Source organism: Hyla sarda, chromosome 9, assembly GCF_029499605.1.
Source record: "Hyla sarda isolate aHylSar1 chromosome 9, aHylSar1.hap1, whole genome shotgun sequence".
Lineage (NCBI taxonomy): Eukaryota > Metazoa > Chordata > Amphibia > Anura > Hylidae > Hyla > Hyla sarda.
Window position 1 is genome coordinate 14,858,575 of NC_079197.1, and position 25,665 is coordinate 14,884,239.

Sequence of the window (25,665 nt, forward strand, 5' to 3'; positions counted from 1 at the left end):
TAGAGAGCCTGTAAGTCCTACATCCCTGACTAATAATATAGAAAGCCTGTGAGTCCTGCATCCATGACTACTAATATAGAAAGCCTGTGAGTCCTACATCCCGACTACTAATATAGAAAGTCTGTGAGTCCTGTATCCATGACTATTCATATAGAAAGCCTGTGAGTCCTGAACCCCCCCCCCCCCCCGACTACTCATAAAGAAAGCCTGAGTCCTGCATCAACTACTCATATAGAAAGCCTTTGAGTCCTGCATCCCTGACTACTCATATAGAAAGCCTGTGAGTCCTGCATCCATGACCACTCATATAGAAAGCCTGTGAGTCCTGCATCCATGACTACTCATATAGAAAGCCTGTGAGTCCTGCATCCATGACTACTCATATAGAAAGCCTGCGAGTCCTGCATCCCTGACTACTCATATAGAAAGCCTGTGAGTCCTAAATCCATGACTACTCATATAGAAAGCCTGAGAGTCCTGAATCCATGACTACTCATATAGAAAGCCTGTGAGTCCTACATCCATGACTATTCATATAGAAAACCTGTGAGTCCTGAACCCCCCGACTACTCATATAGAAAGCATGTGAGTCCTGCATCAACTACTCATTTGAAAAGCCTGTAAGACCTACATCCCCGACTACTATAGAAAGCCTGTGAGTCCTACATCCCCGACTACTAATATAGAAAGTCTGTGAGTCCTGCATCCATGACTATTCATATAGAAAGCCTGAGTCCTGATCCCCCCCCCCGACTACTCATAAAGAAAGCCTGAGTCCTGCATCAACTACTCATATAGAAAGCCTGTGAGTCCTGCATCTTTGACTACTCATATAGAAAGCCTGTGAGTCCTGCATCCCTGACTACTCATATAGAAAGCCTGTGAGTCCTGCATCCATGACCACTCATATAGAAAGCCTGTGAGTCCTGCATCCATGACTACTCATATAGAAAGCCTGTGAGTCCTGCATCCATGACTACTCATATAGAAAGCCTGTGAGTCCTGCATCCCTGACTACTCGTATAGAAAGCCTGTGAGTCCTAAATCCATGACTACTCATATAGAAAGCCTGAGAGTCCTGAATCCATGACTACTCATATAGAAAGCCTGTGAGTCCTGCATCCCTGACTACTCATATAGAAAGCCTGAGAGTCCAACATCCCTGTTTACTCATATAGAAAGCCTGTGAGTCCTAAATCCACGAATACTCATATAGAAAGCCTGTGAGTCCTGCATCCCTGACTACTCATATAGAAAGCCTGTGAGTCCTACATCCCTGACTACTCATATAGAAAGCCTGTGAGTCCTGCATCCCTGACTACTCATATAGAAAGCCTGTGAGTCCTACATCCCTGACTACTCATATAGAAAGCCTGTGAGTCCTGCATCCCCGACACATGGACAAGTAACGCAAACGGCTTCACATTCCGCAACCCTTCACTTTCAGTTCTGAGCCGCATCACTGCGCATGCGTTCCCGATAAGCATCGACGAGCAGCGTAAAGTCGCGCATGCGTGCTCTACCATATATACATAGTTGGAATTCTTGTACTGGTGATGCCGTTCGCGACCAATGAGCGCTCGAGGGGGCGTGGTTTCAGTCATTCCCCCAGCTATTAGTTGTTTCTATGGGAACGAGCGGACGCTGTGGACGGAAGCCCATACGGCCCAAACTAAATCCGGACATGGACAAATACAGGGTATGTAGATACATTTGGATCAATAAGTAGTTTTAGAACGTGTGAGGAAGATTTTCTGTGATATAGTGTGAGGAAGATTTTCTGTGATATAGTGTGAGGAAGATTTTCTGTGATATATATATATATATATATATATATATAATCTCTTGGTTAAATATTTGGGGATCTGTGCTTACAGGTTTTGGAAGAATGGGGTGCTGGAGCTTTTGGGGTGACCTGTCTTGTGGAGGAGATAGAAGAAGGAAGGAAATATGCCGTAAAAAAGGTAAGAGGCTTTATATAAGTTGTATATAACTTGTCTTGCAAAACTACAACTCCCAGCATGCCCTGACAGCCTTCGGCTGTCAGGGCATGCTGGGAGTTGTAGTTTTGCAACAGCTGGGGAGCCCCAGATTGGAGATTAATGCAATATATACTTACAAACTTAAGAAACTACAACTCCCAGCATGCCCGGACGACAGATCAGTTTGTATTTTACAGGTGGAGTGCATCGATGAGCAGGAGGCAAATCTCGCTCTGGAAGAGGTAATCGCCATCATCGCACGCGGACAATGAGAACGTGGCCATCCAAAAACAGTAACCATAACATGAGTCAGACTTAAGAAAATCCGCTTTAAAAGGGCTGAGCTGCAATACCACAAACAGCCCAAAGACAAGGGTGGTGCTGTTTTTTTTTAGAACAAAGCAGAGACATGTATTCCCAATCAAAGATGGACGATGTACACTAAATTAATACTTTGCTTTGTTCCTTTGTACAGGCGAAATCATTACTGGAGCTCCAGCACCCGCATATATGTTCCTATAAGGAGTTTTTCATGCTCTGGGACCATAAGGTTTGTATTATTAGTATTGTCAGGATTACCTGATGCAATACTGTATGGGAATCATTGTATCCAAACAATGAATATCGACATCCATGTCTGGTGCTGTATCTGGTGAGCGATGACTAATAACAAGTACTCAGAGGTGCAGCTATTGGGGTCACAGTGGTCGCAGTTGCAACTGGGCCCCTAGCCGAGAGAGGTCTAACTGGTCCTCCTTACCACACTAGTGCTACCTCGGTTCTTAAAAGGGTTATCCGGCTATTAAAGGGTTACTACCGTGGAAAATATATATATTTTTTTTAATCAACTGGTGCCAGAAAGTTAAACAGATTTGTAAATGACTTCTATTAAAAAATCTTAATCCTTCCAGTACTTTTTAGGGGCTGTATACTACAGAGGAAATGCTTTTCTTTTTGGATTTTTCTTATGTCACGACCACAGTGCTTTCTGCTGACCTCTGCTGTCCGTTTTAGAAACTGTCCAGAGCAGCATATGTTTGTTATGGGGATTTTCTCCTGCTCTGGACAGTTCCTAAAATGGACAGCAGAGGTCAGCAGAGGTCAGCAGAGAGCACTGTGGTTGTGACATAAGAGAAACCCAAAAAGATAAACATTTTCTCTGTAGTATACAGCCCCTAAAAAGTACTGGAAGGATTAAGATTTTTTTAATAGAAGTAATTTACAAATCTGTTTAACTTTCTGGCACTTTCTCCAGAACTGGGCTTGACTCTCCCTGCTGAACGCTCTGGCCCCCACTTTTTGAGATGTACTTGTCTCAACAGTGACGGCCAATCACCAGCCGCAATGGTGTCCCGCCTCAGTCAGTGATTGGCAGAGCTGGCCTCCACTGGTGAGATGAGTACGTCTCAGAAGGTGGGGGCCGGAGGGTTCACTGAGGGGAGTCAGACCCCGTCCTGTGAATAGGGGCTAAGTTTCTTTTAAACTGTAAATTTTTATTAAAAGATTTTCACACAAACATAGAAAACAATATACGTTCCACCAGCACAAAAACTTGACCAAGGCAGATAGAATAATCGTTACTACAAAAAGCAGCAAAATCAGAGGTCAAGATATGCAGGAGCGAAAGTAACAAAATAAATTTGATAAGGCACAACAAGGAATGGCGACATTATTGGCAATATTGTCCATTCCGACTATCCAGTTAGAAACACTGAAACAAACCCAGGGATCCCAAACAGAAGAGAACATAGCCTGGGCATTATTGGGGATATGTTTTTAACATAAAGGGGTACTCCAGTGAAAAACTTTTTTTTTTAAATGAACTGGTGCCAGAAAGTTAAACAGATTTGTAAATTACTTCTATTTAAAAATCTTAATCCTTTCAGTACTTATTAGCATAGGAAATTCTATTCTTTTTTAATTTCTTTTTTGTCTTGTCCACAGTGCTCTCTGCTGACACCTCTGTCCGTGTCAGGAACTGTCCAGAGCAGCATAGGTTTGCTATGGGGATTTTTTCCTGCTCTGGACAGTTCCTGACACAGACAGAGGTGTCAGCAGAGAGCACTGTGGACGAGACAAAAAAGAAATTCAAAAAAGAAAAGAAATTCCTCTGTAGCATACAGCAGCTAATAAGTACTGGAAGGATAAAGATTTTTTAATAGAAGTAATTTACAAATCTGTTTAACTTTTTGGCACCAGTTGATTTAAAAAAATATATATATTTCCACCGGAGTACCCCTTTAAGGGTGCATCAATTCAGTTGTCACTTTGATGCAGTTGAGGATTTTACCAGGCAGTCACTTTAACAAAATCCGTAGGAATTGCAGATTTTACATCTTGAAATCTGTAGCGGATCCATTGTGTGTAAATGCAAGTCAAAACTTATTAATGGCTTATCCTTAGGGACCGTGGCGCCATATCCTTCACTGCACTATTGGCTCGAATTCTGTGGCCTGGTATATCTGGCTGTTTTATAGCTAATTATTATGGGCTGTATGTGAGTTATTTGATGCAGTTCTATATTAGAGGGAACATCATCAGTGAAAAAGTGAAAGTTTTGGTAGGCCACAGCCAGCATCCATGAGGAGAAGTTTCCAGGATGCATGAGGGGCAAGCCAAACTTTTGCACCAGCGTCCGCAAGCATTAAAGGGGTATTCCAGGAAAAAAAACTTTTTTTTTATTTTTTTATATCAACTGGCTCCAGAAAGTTAAACAGATTTGTAAATGACTTCTATTAAAAAATCTTAATCCTTCCAATAATTATCAGCTCCTGAAGTTGAGTTGTTCTTTTCTGTCTGGCAACAGTGCTCTCTGCTGACATCTCTGCTTGTCTCGGGAACTGCACAGAGTAGAAGAGGTATGCTATGGGGATTTGCTTCTACTCAGGACAGTTCCCGAGACAGGTGTCATCAAAGAGCACTTAGAATGAAAAGAACAACTCAACTTCATCAGCTCATAAGTACTGAAAGGATTAAGATTTTTTTAATAGAAGAAATTTACAAATCTGTTTAACTTTCTGGAGCCAGTTGAGATATATATATATATATATATATATATATATATATATATATATATATATAAAGTTTTTTCCTGGAATACCCCTTTAAACTGCCCTTCTGCAAGTGCACGACAGAAGAGGATGATGATGATTTTTCTTATTTTAGATCTCTTCGCTGTTTTTTTGCCTGGTGATGGATTACTGTGATCATGGGAACCTGGAGCAAATAGTGCGGGAAAACAGACGACAGGGGAAGATAATAGATGAAAAGGTAACTGGAGAAATAAAGACAGTGATGTCCTGGTACTTCTGGCCATAGTCATATCCGTAAGTTTTGTCTTTATTATTTACTACTTTTTTTAAAATGTATTTATTAATTTTTTTAAACCAGATCATTCAGCGATTTCTCGGTCAGACTATTGATGCTTTGATTTATGTTCACAACAAGAGCGTCACCCACAGGTAGGTCCTGATTTTCCTGTTCAGAGCATTTTCATATGGTTAGGAGTCCTGGGGGATCGTCTCCACCCTTTACACCAATTTCATGCTCCGTTAAAGGGGTTTTCTGGTTCTTTGTAATAAAGACTGTTCATTTCTTAATGAAACTGTCAGTAGCTTTTAATTCTTTCTCTTTTTTTTAAGTTTCTGCTTGCTGTCAGTGAATGTAACAATTATTGTTTACATCCAGAAAGTGTGACATCCAGCTGAGACAGGTGCTATGATAGAAATAACAGAGAACTCGCATACATTGTAACCATGGTATGTTGAGGGACCGCTGTAATGACACACCGGAGTGGTCTGAAGGGTTGACCTACCTTCTGACAATAAGGAGGGACCCTTACCACTTCTAGCTGGGGTCAAGTCTTGGGGGAAAAAATGTAGGAACTCACCCAAGATTTCCACGCAAGGGCTGGTCATGCAGGACTCCTGCTAATGGGAATGGTGTTCATGCTGTAGAAAAAGTGCAGGAACTCCATTCCCACACGTTCCTGCAGGACTTGAGCCCTAACTTCTAGGTTCTAGGTTCTGCTGCTTCTCGGACTTTCTTTTAGCTTCTACCAAAAAAAAAAAAAAAAACAGGACGTAGGGAGCATTGGCGCACACTGTCATGGTGCAGCATTGGGAACTTGAGAAGATAGAACTGAGGAGCAGTAAATGCCGCCATCCCCAGATCCTCTGACCTCTTGTGTTTTCTGTCTCTGCAGAAACCTCAAACCAAGTAACATCCTCATGAAGCGGGAAGATTTCTTTGTGATAAGCGACTTTCTTCCTCAGACACTGGCAACAGATGAAATGAAGTTGAAGATAAGAGTGGATCCCGGTAACAGGGCAACAAACATATTTTTTAAAGGCAGCCATAGACATGATAGCTGTTGGCCAAACAGCTATCTCTCCCACCATAGACGTAAATACTTGGCTCGGTTGGGAATTGAGTGAGTTGGTAAGGGGTAAGCTGTTGCCAGACTCCACTGGTGGCATTTTATCTCCTCTGATCAGACACTTAAAGGGGTACTCCACTGGAAAACATCTTTTTTTAATCAACTGGTGCCAGAAAGTTATACATATTTGTAAATCACTTCTATTAAAAATTCTTAATCCTTCCAGTACTTATCAGCTGAAGTATTCTCCAGAGGAAGTTCTATTCTTTTGAATTTCCTTTCTGTCTGACCACAGTACTCTCTGCTGACACCTCTGTCCATTTTAGGAACAGTCCAGAGTAGGAGCAAATCCCTATAGAAAATCTATCCTGCTCTGGACAGTTCCTAATATGGACAGAGGTGTCAGCAGAGAGCACTGTGGTCAGACAGAAAGGAAATTCAAAACAAAAGAGTTCCTCTGGAGCATACATCAGCTGATAAGTACTGGAAGGATTAAGAATTTTTAATAGAAGTGATTTAAAAATATGTTTAACTTTCTGGCACCAGTTGATAAAAAAAAAATGTTTTCCAGGGGGTACCCCTTTAAAGGGGTTATCCAGGAAAAAACTTTTTTTTTATATATCAAGTTAAAGTTAAACAGATTTGTAAATTACTTCTAATAAAAAATCTTAATCCTTTCAGTACATATGAGCTGCTGAAGTTGAGTTGTTCTTTTCTGGCTAAGTGCTCTCTGATGACACCTGTCTCGGGAACCGCCCAGTTTAGAAGCAAATCCCCATAGCAAACCTCTTCTACTCTGTGCAGTTCCCGAGACAAGCAGAGATGTCAGCAGAGAGCACTGTTGCCAGACAGAAAACAACAACTCAACTTCACCAGCTGATAATTATTGAAAGGATTAAGATTTTTTGATAGAATTAATTTACAAATCTGTTTAACTTTCTGGAACCAGTTGATATAGAAAAAAAAGTTTTTACCTGGAATACCCCTTTAAGCACAAATTCTGTGCGGAATCCGGAAAGCTGCAAAAAGATCTGCTGCCAGCTTGGTAGAATGGAATCTGAGCGGCAGGATAAGGCTATGTTCACATGGCAGAATTTCTAAGCGGAAATTCCGTGGCAACAGAGTCCCATTAATTTCAGTGGGATTCTGGTCCACCGTGCACACTTGTTTCTGCAGGTTCCTTTCGGAAATGCATTACTGTCTATGGAGATGGTGCATTTCCGTGCGGGCCTAGCACCAGCAGAACATGCGGATTGGCAGAATGTCTGCCCGTGTTTACCAGGCGGACATTCTGCTAATTTTCCACCGTGTCAAAATAGCCTTAGGGTCCTTTCTAGTCACATACATAGCCTTAGGGTCCTTTCTAGTCACATACATGGCCTTAGGGTCCTTTCTAGTCACATACATAGCCTTAGGGTCCTTTCTAGTCACATACATAGCCTTAGGGTCCTTTCTAGTCTCATACATAGCCTTAGGGTCCTATCTAGTCACATACATAGCCTTAGGGTCCTTTCTAGTCACATACATAGCCTTAGGGTCCTTTCTAGTCACATACATAGCCTTAGGGTCCTATCTAGTCACATACATAGCCTTAGGGTCCTTTCTAGTCACATACATAGCCTTAGGGTCCTTTCTAGTCACATACATAGCCTTAGGGTCCTTTCTAGTCACATACATAGCCTTAGGGTCCTTTCTAGTCACATACATAGCCTTAGGGTCCTTTCTAGTCACATACATAGCCTTAGGGTCCTTTCTAGTCACATACATAGCCTTAGGGTCCTTTCTAGTCACATACATAGCCTTAGGGTCCTTTCTAGCCACATACATAGCCTTAGGGTCCTTTCTAGTCACATACATAACCTTAGGGTCCTTTCTAGTCACATACATAGCCTTAGGGTCCTTTCTAGTCACATACATAGCCTTAGGGTCCTTTCTAGCCACATACATAGCCTTAGGGTCCTTTCTAGTCACATACATAGCCTTAGGGTCCTTTCTAGCCACATACATAGCCTTAGGGTCCTTTCTAGTCACATACATAGCCTTAGGGTCCTTTCTAGTCACATACATAGCCTTAGGGTCCTTTCTAGTCACATACATAGCCTTAGGGTCCTTTCTAGTGTCATACATAGCCTTAGGGTCCTTTCTAGTCACATACATAGCCTTAGGGTCCTTTCTAGTCACATACATAGCCTTAGGGTCCTTTCTAGTCACATACATGGCCTTAGGGTCCTTTCTAGTCACATACATAGCCTTAGGGTCCTTTCTAGTCACATACATAGCCTTAGGGTCCTTTCTAGCCACATACATAGCCTTAGGGTCCTTTCTAGTCACATACATAGCCTTAGGGTCCTTTCTAGTCACATACATAGCCTTAGGGTCCTTTCTAGCCACATACATAGCCTTAGGGTCCTTTCTAGTCACATACATAGCCTTAGGGTCCTTTCTAGTCACATACATAGCCTTAGGGTCCTTTCTAGTCACATACATAGCCTTAGGGTCCTTTCTAGCCACATACATAGCCTTAGGGTCCTTTCTAGTCACATACATAGCCTTAGGGTCCTTTCTAGCCACATACATAGCCTTAGGGTCCTTTCTAGTCACATACATAGCCTTAGGGTCCTTTCTAGTCACATACATAGCCTTAGGGTCCTTTCTAGCCACATACATGGCCTTAGGGTCCTTTCTAGTCGCATACATAGCCTTAGGGTCCTTTCTAGTCACATACATAGCCTTAGGGTCCTTTCTAGTCGCATACATAGCCTTAGGGTCCTTTCTAGTCACATACATAGCCTTAGGGTCCTTTCTAGTCAGAAGAACATTGGAACCACAGTCTGGTGCAATCCTGTCATCATATTAGACATGAATTCGGTGGTGGGTTTTGTATAATGTGCTCCCCAGAGATGATTCTAATTAACCCTGTTTTACCCTACAGAGAGGAAAATATTCATGGCTCCAGAATCTCTAGAATCCATGTATACTGATAAGTCAGACATCTGGTCTTTGGGGTGTATTTTACTGGATTTGATGACAACGTCCATAAAGACGGTACGTTGGGTCAGCCATTTGCCTGTAGTCCATGATTCCTATTGGTCATTATAATAATATTCTAGGATTTATTTGACTATGCTACAAGGGCTGTAAAGTTAGTGTGGTTCATAATATAGTGTCTGTACCTGTGTTTGATGGTGATCTCGCTATTCTTATGTGATCTTTGCCCCAATGTTTACTTTCAACAGCATAAAAAATAACTGTTGTCTCAGGCTTTCCCAGGTTGCAGTGTGGCTCGAGACATTACATCACTAGTCAGGTGTTTAAAGGGGTACTCCGCAGGAAAACATTTTTCTTTAAATCAACTGGTGCCAGAAAGTTAAACAGATTTGCAAATTACTTCTATTAAAAAATCTTTACCCTTCCAGTACTTCTTAGCAGCTGTATGCTACAGCGGAAATGCTTTTCTTTTTGAATTTCTTTTTTGTCTTGTCCACAGTGCTCTCTGCTGACACCTCTGTCCGTGTCAGGAACTGTCCAGAGCAGCATAGGTTTGCAATGGGGATTTTCTCCTGCTCTGGGCAGTTCCTGATACGGGCATCATGTGTCAGCAGAGAGCATTGTGGACAAGACAAAAAAGAAATTTAAAAAGCAAAGAATTTCCTCTGTAGCATACAGCTGCTTAAAAGTATTGGAAGGGTAAATATTTTTTAATAGAAGTCATTTACAAATCTGTTTAACTTTCTGGCACCAGTTCATTTAAAAAAATTTTTTTTTCACTGGAGTACCCCTTTAAGGAGAGCCTGTCTAAGCTTTAATGGGTGAGAGGGGAGATCATTCTCCACAGGGCTTCAGGGAATTGTAGTTTCAAGCACAGCACAACATGGAAGGAAGCTCAGCCATGCTGCAATGAGTGTGGGGGGGGGGGAGGGAGAAGAGTGACCTCACACTTACAAACAAGGGATCCTGGGACTTGGAGGGAGGGAACTCCAACAGGAAATAGCCAGTTCACAAAAAGAAAGCAGCAGCATTATGGTGGACTCACAACAAAGCCATTTAGCCCCAAGACAAGAATGCATCCTTTCTAAGCATGTCCATTACTGTCTGGCAGGTAAGTACTAAAGTCAGGTTGTGGTGGAGAACCCCTTTAATGTCTGGTGGTTTGTATCCTTTGTAGGACGCCGAGATCGTTCAGCTCTTGGAAGAGGTAAAGTTGAAGCCATTGAGCTTACAGAAAAATTTGGAAGAAATTCAGGACAAAGTTGGTTACTCAGAGGAGCTCAGGCAGCTGCTGCCGAAGATGCTAAAACTTCATTCAGAGGAGAGGCCCTCTGCTACGTGAGTATATATAGTGTATACCCTGCGGATACAGCGGAGATACATCAGTACAGAGGTCGGTGAGGCCCCCAACGATCAGACACTTATCCCTATCCCAGTGTTTCCCAACCAGTGTGGCTCCAGCTGTTGCAAAACTACAACTCCCAGCATGCCCGGACAGCCGAAGGCTGTCCGGGTATGCTGGGAGTTGTAGTTTGCAACAGCTGGAGCCACACTGGTTGGGAAACACTGTCTTAAAGGGGTACTCCCCTGGAAAACATTTTTATTTTTATTTTAATTAACTGGTGCCAGAAAGTTAAACAGATTTGTAATTGACTTCTATTAAAAAATCTTATTCCTTCCAGTACTTATCAGCTGCTATATGCTCCACAGGAAGTTGTTTTCTTTTTGAATTTCCTCTCTGTCTGACCACAGTGCTCTCTGCTGACACCTCTGTCCATTTTAGGAACTGTCCGGAGCAGGAGAAAATCCCCATAGCAAACCTTTCCTCCTCTGGACAGTTCCTGACATGGACAGAGGTGTCAGCAGAGAGCACTGTGGTCAGACAGAAAAGAAATTCAAAAAGAAAACAACTTCCTCTGGAACATACAGCAGCTGATAAGTATTGGAAGGATTAAGATTTTTAAATAGAAGTAATTTACAAATCTGATTAACTTTCATGTACCTACTAAAACTTAATTCAGAGGAGAGGCCCTCTGCGACGTGAGTATATATAGTGTATACCCTGTGGATACAGCGGATATACACCAGTACAGAGGTCGTTGAGGCCCCCCAGTGATCAGACACTTATCCCTATCCCAGTTTTTCCCAAACAGTTTGGCTCCAGCTGTTGCAAAACTACAACTCCCATCATGCCCGGACAGCCTTCGGCTGTCCGGGCATGCTGGGAGTTGTAGTTTTGAAACAGATGAAGGCACATAGGATGGAAAAAAAACTCCCCTATCTTGTAGCTAGAGGATATGTTTTTAAATGCTGGAGTACCCCTTTAAAGCTATCATATGTTTTTCCCAACAGCGACTTGCTACGTGAGCCTTATGTCATTCAGTTCTTGGCTTTGATTGGTTCCTCCCTGTCCGGCATAAAGAAGACTCTGCCTCCCGGGATTCTAGACGAGCTTAAAGATGGCAATGTAGAAAAAGTAATGGGTAAGGATACAAAGGCTTGCAAAATTGCCTGCACGTTGGCTTCATCATTTTCTTGAGCGCTTTCAAGATGCACTGGTTGGTGAAAAAAATGTATCATTCGACAAAGCGGCGCAGGAATGGGTGTGAGCTTTTCTAGGGGCGCCCTGTCATTTGTGTCAATTAATGAAGTGACGGGCGCAACGTGATACAGTTTTGCGCAGGAGCTGGGAGAGTTTATTGAAAGAGCTTGGGTAACCATTCAGTGGTCAATACAAATCATACAATAAAGTACAATCATACATAGCATGACAGTACCATATACACACTACGCTATACACTGTACCACATGCTGCACTAACATTCCGCTCTACTGTACTACATGCTGCACTAACATTCCGCTCCACTGTACCACATGCTGCACTAACATTCCGCTCCACTGTACCACATGCTGCACCAACATTCCGCTCCACTGTACCACATGCTGCACCAACATTCCGCTCCACTGTACCACATGCTGCACCAACATTCCGCTCCACTGTACCACATGCTGCACTAACATTCCGCTCCACTGTACCACATGCTGCACTAACATTCCGCTCCACTGTACCACATGCTGCACTAATATTCCGCTCCACTGTACCACATGCTGCACTAACATTCCGCTCCACTGTACCACATGCTGCAATAACATTCCGCTCCACTGTACCACATGCTGCACTAACATTCCGCTCCACTGTACCACATGCTGCACTAACATTCCGCTCTACTGTAGCACATGCTGCACTAACATTCCGCTCTACTGTAGCACATGCTGCACTAACATTCCGCTCCACTGTACCACATGCTGCACTAACATTCTGCACTATTGAAGAAGAAACAAAGTCGAAAAACTATACAATACAATCTGTGATCGAGGAGGGGGGTGGGCTCTATAGGGGTAGGGAGGGGCGGATCACAGGGTTAAACTACTCTCCAAACACATAGGGGGGTGGGGAATTAGAGGGGCGTTAGTCCTCTTCTTCATTGACGTCTGGGCTGTCCAAGAGCTGGGAAACCAATAAAATTACGCAGCAGGTTCTGCATTTCTCAAAAATCTTCCCTAATGATAAGTTTCCCCCTACAGTGACTACATCTATATTTATAGGAAAAAGTGTAGAAAACCTGTTTTCTAATGCCTGTTAGGGGTTCCCTCTTTTTAGGATCCCCATCTATCAGAGCAGTGTTTCCCCCAACCTGTTGCAACACACAGAAAAAATGATGCTTCTATATGTTACTCACTAGGTCATGCAGATGCTTAAAATGTCTTTTTTATGTGTCTAGCTTCTATATTTGGCTCACAAAACCCTCTGTTCTGCTGCTCACACATTCTGACATCCACCGCTCAGGAAGGGGAGTGACCGAGGCAAGCACTGAGCCCCCCCTCGCTCACCATGCATTCATGACCTCCCAGAGTCTGCTGTGCTGTGCCATTTCTCTTTATCCAGTCACTGCAGGCTGCTCTGTAACCCCCTCCTCTCTGTTCTCAGATAGGAGTCTGACAGACAAGACAGGAGTGAGCACAGAGGAGGGCTAGTCCCGACCCTCCGGACAGGATTATGTTCTGGACGGTATGGGGACTCCTAGTGGTCTTTTTATTTTATTTTTTATAAGCCACAAATTTTTCATGAAGTATTAGAATGGTTAATGTTTTGTCAAGATGTACAACATATAAACATATAAAAAGTTTTGGATTCTAACATGGCCCATTTAATCCAAACTTCCCACCTAAGTGTCTGATCAGTGGGGCTCTGATTGCTGATTATGGAAAAATCCCATTAAAGGGGTATTCCAGAGAAAAACAATTTTTTTTTCACATCAACTGGCTCCAGAAAGTTAAAGGGGTACTCTGGCCCTAATACATCTTATCCCCTATCCAAAGGACGTCCGTCACGTCCCCTCCCATAGACTTGCATTGAGGGGGCGGAGTCGTGACATCACGATACTCCGCCCCCGTGGTCGTCACGCTGCACACTCGGAACTTCCAGCGCTGCGGAGAGCTCGCAAAGGTGGGTGCTGAATGACAGATTGTGGGGGTCCCCAGCGGCGGGACCCCTGCGATGAGACATCTTATCCCTTAAGCTTTGGATAAGGGATAAGATGTATTAGGACTAGAGTACCCCTTTAAACACATTTGTAAATTACTATTAAAAAAAATCTTAATCCTACCAGTACTTATCCACTGCTGAAGTTGAGTTGTTCTTTCCAGTCTGACCACAGTGCTCTCTGCTGACAATTCTATCTGTCTCAGGAACTGTCCAGAGTGGCAGCAAATCCCCATAGGAAACCTCTCCGGCTCTGGACAGATCCTGAGACAGACAGCGGTGTCAGCAGAGAGCAGTGTGGTCAGACTGGAGAGAACAACTCAACTTCAGCAGTTGATAAGTACTGGCAGGATTAAGATTTTTTTAATAGCAGTAATTTACAAATCTTTTTAACTTTCTGGAGCCAGTTGATATGAAATAATGTGTTATTCCCCAGAGTACCCCTTTAAGGTACCTATTGACCTGAGTTTTTTTTTTTACTTGTGACATTTTTTGTACATGGTGAATACAGAGAATTATGGAGGAATAGTGAGAACGTGTTTCTATTATACATGAGATAAGAATTGCGCGGCTAACATTAGAGGAAATGGACAATATTTGAAGACCACATTTGTTTCTTGATACCCAGGTCAAATATGCTTCTTCCCTTAGGGTTGATGAAGAGGTACCCAGACTTTGAAGACGCACAATTGTCAGCGCTGAAGCACCTGACCAGTTATGATTCAGGAAGAGATGGTAACGTGCGGGGGAGGGGTGACAGCATCTAAAATTCCACATAGAAACTCTCATATTAGTAATGATTACTAGTCTCCAAACTGCAACCCTCCAGATGTTGCAAAACTACAATTCCCAGCATGCCCAGAAAGCCAATGGCTGTCCGGACATGCTGGGAGTTGTAGTTTGGCAACATCTGGAGGGCCACAGTTTGGAGACCACTTCTACAGACCTATTTAATGCCCTATATATTTGCATACATCCTTACTATCAGGGTATGGTCACACTTGCTGTATTTTTCTGCATAGTTTCTGCTGCAGATTTTGCTAGCCATTGCCTTCAAATACACAACAGCAAAATACAGCACATGTCACCCTTCCCTTAGGGGCACAGCACTTTTTTTTTTTGTACAAAAACAGCACCACTTCTGTCCACAGGTTGTGTCTGGTATTGCAGCTTAAAGGGGTACTCCCGTGGAAAACTATTTTTTTAAATAAATTGGTGCCAGAAAGCTAAACAGATTTGTAAATTACTTCCATTAAAAAATCTTAATCCTTCCAGTACTTATCAGCTGCTGTATGCTCCAGAGGAAGCTGTGTAGTTCTTTCCAGTCTGACCACAGTGCTCTCTGCTGACACCTCTGTCCATGTCAGGAATTGTTCACAGCAGGAGAGGTTTGCTATGGGGATTTGCTCCTGCTCTGGACAGTTCCTGACATGGACAGAGGTGGCAGCAGAGAGCACTGTGGTCAGACTGGAAAGAGCTACACAACTTCCTGTGGAGCATACAGCAGCTGATAAGTATTGGAAAGATTAAGATTTTTAAATAGAAGTAATTTACAAACCTGTTTAACTTTCTGGCACCAGTTGATTAAAAAAAAATGTTTTTCACCGGAGTACCCCTTTAACACTATTGTAGTGAATGGGATTGAACTGCTGTAGTACACACAACCTGTAGGCAGGCGTGGCGCGGCTTTTGCAAGAAAAAGAAAAAAATAGCTGCAGCTATTTTTCATGACCACTAGGGGCGCCGTTCTATTGAGTGATTTCATATCCTTACAGTAATATTATATTTAAGTTTGATATAGTTACTATATATATTTTTAGGGGTCTTGGACATAGGGGACACAATACAGCTTGTATCTCTGGCCATGAGGACCCACAGAGATTCTTATGAAGTACAATGGGAGGGGAGCCGGGTGCTGCATAGTCTTATATCACAAGGTAAGGAGATCCGCTGGAGACTGTAGGTCTATTATTTGGGTTGGATTGAGACTAGTGGAAGCCCTTGTGGGGGTGCCCATATAGTAGATAAATAATACCACTGCAATATCCATATTATTCTGCCATATCGTGCATACATTACAGTGCTATAAGGACATTGCTATAAACTTCTCAAATCATAGTCACACAAAGCAGAGCTATAGTGATAACATAACTTTAGGACATAGTGGATGAAAGGTGCTGAAGGCCCTAAGTCCTGGGGGCTCCGGAGTAATCGCCCCATTAGTCTATGCTGTAATCTGACTATACAAACCCTCAGCTGGGAGAAGTTTTCGATCTCTGTGGCTTCTCAGCCTCTAAGTGTAAACAGTAGATCTGAGGAGACGATCGTCTGTGTCTTCAGCTATGGAGGGAGAAGATGAGGATGAGGAGGAGCAGCGCTGGGCTGGCGATGATCTGGTCATTACACTGGTGGAAGCGGTGAGGACTTATCCCCAGAAAGCTGAACTAATATCTGTAACCTTCAGTGTGATGATAATGATTTCAGCAAGTGGTAAGTCAGTTTCTATTTATCATCTACAGTATATCTATCTAATATCTATCTATCTATCTATCTCATATCTATCTATCTAATATCTATCTATCTCATATCTATCTATCTATCTCATATCTATCTATCTATCTCATATCTATCTATCAATCTATCTAATCTATCTCATATCTATCTATCTCATATCTATCTATCTATCTCATATCTATCTATCAATCTCATATCTATCTATCAATCTCATATCTATCTATCAATCTATCTCATATCTATCTATCTAATCTATATCATATCTATCTCACATCTATCTATCTAATCTATATCATATCTATCTATCTCACATCTATCTAATCTATATCATATCTATCTATCTCACATCTATCTATCTAATCTATATCATATCTATCTATCTCACATCTATCTATCTCACATCTATCTCATATCTATCTCATATCTATCTATCTCACATCTATCTATCTCCTATCTATCTATCTCCTATCTATCTATCTCACATCTATCTATCTCACATCTATCTATCTCACATCTATCTATCACATATCTATCTATCACATATCTATCTATCTATCACATATCTATCTATCACATATCTCTCCACCCTCGTAGCGCAGACAGCCGAGATGCTGAGGAGAACAGGTTTCCTCTTGGATCTAGTCAGAATTATGGCGAGATCCCTCGAGAACAGAGATATGTGCCAGTCCTGCTGTGCTCTTCTATGGTCCCTCGCTATGACAGGTCAGTATAGAGGTGACAGACACCATTATACATAATGATTTACATACAACTATTTCATCTACACTTGGCACAATGCATAAAACTATTCCTATACACATCTCTCTTTCTTACTAAAATGTGAGGAGAAGGAACATATTCGCTCAGTGTCATTTGCTTTTGCAGGTAGGAGGATGATATTTCGGAGCGCACACCGCTTGTCCTGCACATGAATAATACTCCGGCCTCCCCTCCTATAGTCTCCTATGGTTATAGTGATGGGGAATTCTGGGTAACAACAACCATTCTACACATGATGGCCGATTAGTTTGACCTAACAGTACAGGAAGCAGTAGGGGGGTGACCGCGCAGGAAATCATACACCGCCACAGATTAGGCGCAGAATACACAATGCAACTGAAGGGCAGCTTCAACAGTCTATTCAAGTATAAAGCAGTGTTTTTGTCTGGAGTGTCCCTTTAAAGGGTTACTCCGCTCTCCAGCGTCCGGAACTCAATGTTCCGAATGCTGGGCGCGGGCTACCGTGTTCACGCCCCACCCCCTCAATAAAAGTCTATGGGAAGGGGCCGTCACGCCCCCTTCCCATAGACTTTCATTGAGGGGGCGGGGTGTGACATCACAAGGGGGCGGGCATGAACACGGAAGCCCACACTCAGCATTTGGAACATTGAGTTCCAGACCCTGGGAAGCGGAGTAACCCTTTAATTTATCTGTTTCTACAACCTCTTAAAGGTGTATTGGAGATAACAGTATACATACGTGGCCTCCACTTTTCTCTTTTACCTTAAAGGGGTTATCCAGGAAAAAACTTTTTTTTTATATATCAACTGGCTCCAGAAAGTTAAACAAATTTGTAAATTACTTCTATTAAAAAATCTTAATCCTTTCAGTACTTATGAGCTTCTGAAGTTGAGTTGTTCTTTTCTGTCTAAGTGCTCTCTGATGACACCTGTCTTGGGAACCGCCCAGTTTAGAAGAGGTTTGCTATGGGGATTTTCTTCTAAACTGGGCGGTTCCCGAGACTTGTGTCATCAGAGAGCACTTAGACAGAAAAGATCAACTCAACTTCAGAAGCTCATAAGTACTGAAAGGATTAAGATTTTTTTAATAGAAGTCATTTACAAATCCGTTTAACTTTCTGTAGCCAGTTGACTGTTGCAAAACTACAGCATGCCTGGAAAGCATCTGGTTGTCCATCCAGGCATGTTGGGAGTTGTAGTTTTGCAACTGATGGAGGCACACTGGTTGGGAAACATTTTCTGTACATATGCAGATTTGTTATGTCGAGAGAAAATCTACTAAGTGGCTGCATTCGTTTCCTGTCTGCTCCTCTCCCTTTTGCATTGCACAGTGCAAGGCAGCATGCTGTAAACACACCTTATTCTTCTCTCAATGTCGTAATAAAGAAATAAAGATTATATATATATATATATATATATATATATATATATATATATATATATATATACTTTTTAGGTTTTGGTTTGAGGAGGACTGATCTAACCCCATTACAAACGCTTTATTATTGACACAGAGAACCAGACAGACGGTGAATGCTTAAAGGACGCCGTGCCAGTGATCTGCGCGCTGCTCACGAAGTACCGCACTGATGGACCACTGGTGGAATCGGCCTGTACCGCCCTATGGATACTGGGGGTGAAAGGTGGAGACCTAATTATATCAGATGATCATTTATTATGTTTTGTAATTCAGCCGAATAAAGGGACAAAAACATACAGTCATGATAACCTTTGTTTTGTCTACCTACAGGTCACATAATGGCAGAACAGACTGAAACAGTAACGTTGCTCCTCCTGGCAGCCCTGAAAGCTCATTCACAGCGTCCGGTCCTGGCTAAGAATGTCTGCTCGGCCCTGACCAGTTTGGTGGTGAATTCAGGTATTTCCTAATATCAATTAAAGAGTGTTTATGACTGTGGTCTTCAACCTGCGGACCTCCAGATGTTGCAATACTACAACTCCCAGCATGCCCGGACAGCCGTTGGCTGTCCGAAAAATGCTGGGAGTTGTAGTTTTGCAACATCTGGAGGTCCACAGGTTGGAGACCACTGGTTTATAAGATTAGGAAAACATGGCTACTACTTCTAGAAACAGCGCCAAACTTATCTGTAGTTATGCACTTCCCCTCCAGCTCTATCTGTATACTACTGCTATCTCTATAGGATCAGGATACATAGTAGTTATACACCTCTTCTCCAGCTCTATCTGTATACTGCTGCTATTTCTATAGGATCAGGATATATAGTAGTTATACACTTCCCCGCCACCTCTATCTGTATATTGCGGCTATCTCTATGGGATCAGGATATATAGTAGTTATACAACTCCCTTCCAGCTCTATCTGTATACTGCTGCTATCTCTATAGGATCAGGATATATAATAGTTATACACTTCCCCTCCAGCTTTGTTTGTATACTGCTGCTATCTCTATAGGATCGGAATACACAGTAGTTATACACCTCTTCTCCAGCATTGAGAACCAATTTCTCCTGATTCTGTGCGCAATACATATGGCCAAAATCTCATGCCTGCCACATCAGCTAAATCAGGCAAGCACAAGGCATACACAAGAACCTCTACATTATATTCTTTAATACTCTATTCGGCACTGTATAAGCAAAATTTCCCAGAATGCTTTTTTTTTAATGGGGCTGAGCTGCAATACCACACACAGCTCATGGACAAGTGTGGCGCTGGCTCCAGAAGGAAGTAGCTGTGTTATAGAAGACCAGTGTTTCCAAACCAAAGTGCCCCCATCTGTTGCAAAACTACAACTCCCAGCATGCCCGGACAGCCGTTGGCTGTCCGGGCATGCTGGGAGTTGTAGTTTTGCAACAGCTGGAGGTACGCTGGTTGGGAAACACTGCCGTAGACCCACAGCTGACCCTGGTCCTTTGCCTGATCTAGTGACTGTTTTGTTCTCCAGAGTTGGCGGCATATCGTGTGCTGGTGCCCGCAGCCGGGGCGAGCGGCCTCTCTGTGATTAAAGAGCTTTACCGATTACACGCAGATGACCCCGAGATCGTGGAGAACATCTGCCTGCTGTTCAGTGAGATGGCTTATTACGGTGAGGAACAGATCAATGTGTAACAGGATTAACAGGTCATCTGATAGTACACATTACTGAACCTGCCCTCATGTTACTTAAAGGGGTACTCCGTAGGAAAAAGAAAATGTTTTCAAATCAACTGGTGCCAGAAAGTTATACGGATTTGTAAATTACTTCTATATAAAAATCTTAATCCTTCCAGTACTTATCAGCTGCTGTATGCTCCACAGGAAGTTGTGTAGTTCTTTCCAGTCTGACCACAGTGCTCTCTGCTGACACCTCTGTCCGTGTCAGGAACTGTCAAGAACAGGAGCGAATCCCCATAGTGAACCACAGTTCCTGAAACACAGACAGAGGTAGCAGAGAGTAGTGTGGTCAGACTGGAAAGAACTACACAACTTCCTCTGGAGCATACAGCAGCTGATAAGTACTGGAAAGATTAAGATTTTTATATTGAAGTAATTTGCAAATCTGTATACCTTTCTGCCACCAGTTGATTTTTGAAAAAAAAATGTTTTTCCTTTGGAGTATCCCTCTATTCCTTCCTTTACTTATCAGCTGCTGCATGCTCCAGAGGAAGTTGTGTAGTCCTTTCCAGTCTGACCACAGTGCTCTCTGCTGACACCTCTGTCTGTGTCCGGAACTGTCCAGAGCAGGAGAGGTTTGTTATGGTGATTTGCTCCTACTTTGGACAGTTCCGGACACGGACAAAGGTGTCAGCAGAGAGCACTGTGGTCAGACTAAAAAGGACGACAACTTTCTGTGGAGCATACAGCAGCTGATAAGTACTGGAAGGATTAAAATTTTTATATAGAAGTAATTTACAAATCTGTATAACTTTCTGGCACTAATTGGTTTAAAAACATTATATTCCAGAGTACCTCTTTAAATTGTACTAGGCTAGTCAATCTCCCAGCCTGCCATTGACGTTATGTGAAAATAAACAAGTACCCTAATTTTGGGGGGTGTCCCTGCTGGACACTTCCTAGTATGCAACAAAAGCAATCCCTTTAAAAGCACAATGAGGTCACGCACAGCGATCAGTCCTGCGTCCCTTCACAGCCCCCACCGGGAATGCATAGGGCTCAGTGCTTGTTATGGTGGACATAATATTACGTGCAGTCATCTGGTATCCCATGTCTTACAGGCAGCACACATGCCGAACTGCTATTACAACACGTGGATCAGCTTTTGGGCGACATCAAAGAGCGTTTCGAATCCTTGGAGGTACGACCAGGCCGATGTGTTTTCATTAATGTAAATTCACTGATCACTTACTGTTGGATAAACAGCTTAAAAGGGTTGATCCAGGATTAGAAAAACAGAGCTGATTTCTTCCAAAACAGCACCACACGTGTCCTCAGGTTGGGTGTGGTATTGCAGCTCAGTTCTATTACACTGAATGGAGCCAAGTTGTAATACCACACACAACCTGAGGACAGGGTGGCACTGTTTTTGGAATCTGGTTTTCAATTCTCCCCTTTAAAGTGGTTATCTCCAAAATTACAAGTCATCCCAAATCCACGGGATAGCGGATAACTAGGTGATTGGTGAGGGGTCAGACTGCTGGGCCAGTGATCACAAGTATAAAGGTTAGTTGTCCCCCAAGTGAATGGAACTGCATTGTGCATGCTTAAGTGCTGAGCACAGAACTCCACTAGGTCTGGAATTCCCATAGACAAATGTTTCCCAACCAGGGTGCCTCCAGCTGTTTCAAAACTACAACTCCCAACATGCCCAGACAGCCCTTCAGAGAGGGCATAAGTTATATTGCACTACAGTTCTCCATTAACCCTTTAGATCACCGCTGTCAAAGCCGACAGCAATGTCTAAAAGGGCATGTAAATGTTTCCTGGTGGGCTACCTCTCGTTCCCTGGTGTCCATGGCTCTGTCATTGATAGACTTCTGCAGGACCAGCGGAGAGCACACAGATCAATGGATTTCAAATAGAACTGCATTGATCTGTATAAGGAATCTAATGATTCCTCCTAAAAGTCAAAGTGTAAAAAAAAAATATATATATAAAAAAAAAAGTTTAATAAAAGTTTAAGACACACATTAACCCCTTCCATTTAAAAAAAATTCTAATCACCCTACTTTCTCTATCGTCTCCATTGGGGGACACAGACCGTGGGTGTATGCTGCTGTCTCTAGGAGGTGCGACACATATATATATATATATATATATATATATATATATATATATACACACACATACACATATATATATATACATACACATACACATATATATACACATACACATATATATATATATATATATATATATATATATATACACACACATACACACACACACATACACACACATACATACAGTGTGAATCGCCAAGAATTTGGCGATTCGAATCGCGATACCAGTGTGGCGATTCGATATATCGCGATACCGTCTAGGTGACGATACATCGCGATATATCCCGATTCTGTTTAAAAAAAATGTCTTTTACGCTTTTATTAAAACTTTATTTTTATTTTATTTTTTTTGTACACTTTATTAGTCTTTTAGGAATCATTAGATTCCTCAGACAGATGAATAGAGTTCTATTGAACTCCATTTATCTGCGATCCATTGATAGAGCCTGGTCCAGCCAGGATCTATCAATGACAGAGCCACGGAGAGCCTACACATCTCCCTTTAGACGCCGCTGTCAGCTTTGACAGCGGCGATCTAAAGGGTTAATAGCCAGCCGCGGCGATTGCCGCATGCTGGCTATTAGCGGCGGCCCCTGGCTACTGAGAACAGCCGGGGGCTGCAGAGTATGGAGCGGGCAACGAGTCCGGAGCCCGCTCCATACAGACTGCAGAGCACCGCATGCTGGATACTAGCGGCGGTGAAGCATCAGCCGGCCCCGGATACTGAAATCAGCCGGGGCCGCAGAGTATGGAGCGGGCACGAGTCGGAGCCCGCTCCATACATCCAGAGCGCCGCCGCCGCGTCAGATCCGGCTGACAAAATGTGGAACCTGTATCTCCTGATGCCCGGGACATGCTTTCTGTGCATCAGGAGATACAAATTCCACATCACTAAAGCGATTTTTCACTTGCCGATACTGAATCGATTCAAAATATTTTTGAATCGATTAAGTATCGGCAAGTGAAAAATCGAGATAATCGCGGAAATCGATTTTTTCTTACATCCCTAAATATTTTATATATCTCTCACATGTAAACAATTAAAAATAAACATGTTTGGTATCCCCGAATAAATAATTGTCCCAACTATTAAAATATAACCTTATATATACACCGTACGGTAAATGACGTACATGTAAAAATAAAAAAAAAATAAAAAACACCAAACCCCAGAATTGCTATTTTTTTTTTTTTTTTTTTTTTTTTAACATCCCCGAAAAAAAGTAAAAAACCAATTAAGTCAGATCAATACCAAAATGGTACCAATACAAAACATATTATGGCCTAAAAAATTAGCCCTTCTACAGCTCGGTATACGGGGGAAAAAAAAAAATAAATAAAAATAACAGTTACAGGGGTCAGAAAATGGCAATTAAAAAAAAAATTCTGGAAAAATGTAAACTTCGTTAAATGTGACGGAAACTATACTAATTTGGTATTTCTGTATTCAGGCCGACCTAAAAGTATCAAAATAACATTTTAGCTTGACCACAAAGTAAATGGCGTAAAAAAAAAAAAAAGTTTGCAAAATTATCTTTATTTCAATATCATCTCACCAATATTTTTTTTCTTTCGGCGCAATTGATATGGAAAAATAAAAGATGTAATTACAAAGTGCAATCAGTCCCGCAAAAAACAAGCCCTCATATGGGTCTATAGATGGGAAAAAAAACTGTTATAGGGGGAGATTCATCAAAACCCGTCCAGAGGAAATGTTGCCCATAACAACCAATCAGATCACTTCTTTCATTTTGCAGAGGCCTTGTTAAAAATTAAAAAAGCGATCTGATTGGTTATTATGGGCAACTCAGCAACTTTTCCTCTGGACAGGTTTTGATATATCTCTCACAGTTATTATTGGGCGAAAATAAAAAAAAAAGTGCAAAAACGAAAACTGGCCTGGACAAGTAGATTGTGCTCCTGTTTGTAGTCCTTTGGGCAAATCGTTTTATTTCCACACCTCTGAGACTGTACATTGGCTTTAGTAGAATGGGGACCTGCACCTCCTGCACATTCACCGATCTGCTTCTGTTTTTAGGAGATAACCACATTGGCCGACACCGCACTGTCCAGACTAAAGAGTTAATGAATTAAGAATGTGACTTCCCCAAGAAAAGATGGTTTTTAGATTTGGAAAAATGAAGATGAAGTTTTCTTTCTTTATACAGAATCAGAACTCCAGTTGTTGGCAAATACACGTCAGAAAAATACATCCGATCTGTGTCCCCGATCTGGAGACCCCACTGATGTCATTCACAATAAGGGCCCAGCCCTGCCCCCCCCTTGAGGTTCCCTATAACATGGTATAGCCCACAATTAATACAACACAGGAATATAACCAAACTGTGCATTCCAGCAGTGGGGAATAAAACAGTTTCCTAAGGGTGCGTTCACACTGAGGAATAAGAGAGGAATCCTCGCATAGAAATTCCGCCGTGGAATTTACGTTTTTTTTTCACGGAATTCGCCACTTAATATAGGAGGAAACTGTTTTGGTTTTTTTTGGCTGGACTATAACCACCAATTGGAATTTCCCTTTGAATTCTTTTATTTTTTTTGTGTGCGGAATTTCCGCGCAAATTTCACACTGAAACGAATTCAAGCGGAATTTTTTTTACCGTCGACTTCAATGGACTTCTGCTCGAGTATTCCGCAAGAAGAATGAACATGTTCCTTCTTCTAGCGGAACGGAATCCCACAAGCGGAATTTACGCAGTGTGAACAGTGCAGAGTAAAATACATTGAAGTCAATGACAAAGAAGATGTTAATTATTTCTAAGCGGAGAATTCAAGAGGAATTACTCAGTGTGAACGCACCCTAATGGTTTATTCACACGTACAGTATTCTGCGCAGATTTTCTGCTGCAGATTTCAATGTAAACAGAATGACTGAACACAGCCTGAAATCCTGCACATCAGATCTGCGCAGAATACTGTCCGTGTGAATAGACCCTAAAGGGTAATATAAATAATAGACCTTTATGGCTTAGCCATAGGTACCATACAGCAGAATCCATTTCCTATTGACTTCTATAATAAAATAAACCGAACATAATGGATTCTTTTTTTTCTGCCGTACACACTAGTGTCGTTGACCGCGCTTTTGCATACCTCAAAATTAAACGAACTGTATCAAATGGTAAAACGGACAGAAAGACAGTGTGAGCCACTGTGACCACTTTGACAGGTCGCTGCGCCTCCTTGGAGTTTTGATACTGGAACGATGGAAAGAGTCAGCTTCAAGGAGCAGTCAGGAGCTGAGCTGGGCGAGTAAGGCACAAGGGGAGTAGTCTGTCTATATCAGTCACCACAACA

At 42.2% G+C, this 25,665-nt stretch overlaps 1 protein-coding gene across 3 annotated transcripts; it reads left to right on the forward strand.

Moving 5' to 3' along the window:
* The first annotated feature begins 1,551 nt into the window (after positions 1-1,551).
* Positions 1,552-24,526, forward strand: STKLD1 (serine/threonine kinase like domain containing 1). 3 transcript variants are annotated; one of them, XM_056538681.1, is made up of 19 exons: positions 1,553-1,699; positions 1,878-1,964; positions 2,180-2,224; positions 2,458-2,532; positions 5,148-5,252; positions 5,373-5,443; positions 6,187-6,302; positions 9,293-9,405; positions 10,526-10,686; positions 11,701-11,831; positions 14,543-14,626; positions 15,712-15,828; positions 16,232-16,381; positions 17,000-17,128; positions 18,660-18,788; positions 18,896-19,024; positions 20,073-20,213; positions 21,343-21,422; positions 24,389-24,526. In XM_056538681.1, exons 1-19 carry the CDS (start codon positions 1,628-1,630, stop codon positions 24,434-24,436), a joined length of 1,983 nt encoding a protein of 660 aa, XP_056394656.1. In that variant the 5' UTR covers positions 1,553-1,627; the 3' UTR covers positions 24,437-24,526. The 3 variants fall into 3 exon arrangements, with proteins under 3 accessions (XP_056394657.1, XP_056394656.1, XP_056394658.1); XM_056538683.1 differs by lacking the exon at positions 1,553-1,699 and adding an exon at positions 1,774-1,792; XM_056538682.1 differs by lacking the exon at positions 15,712-15,828 and having other exon boundaries at positions 1,552-1,699.
* Positions 24,527-25,665: the final 1,139 nt, after the last annotated feature.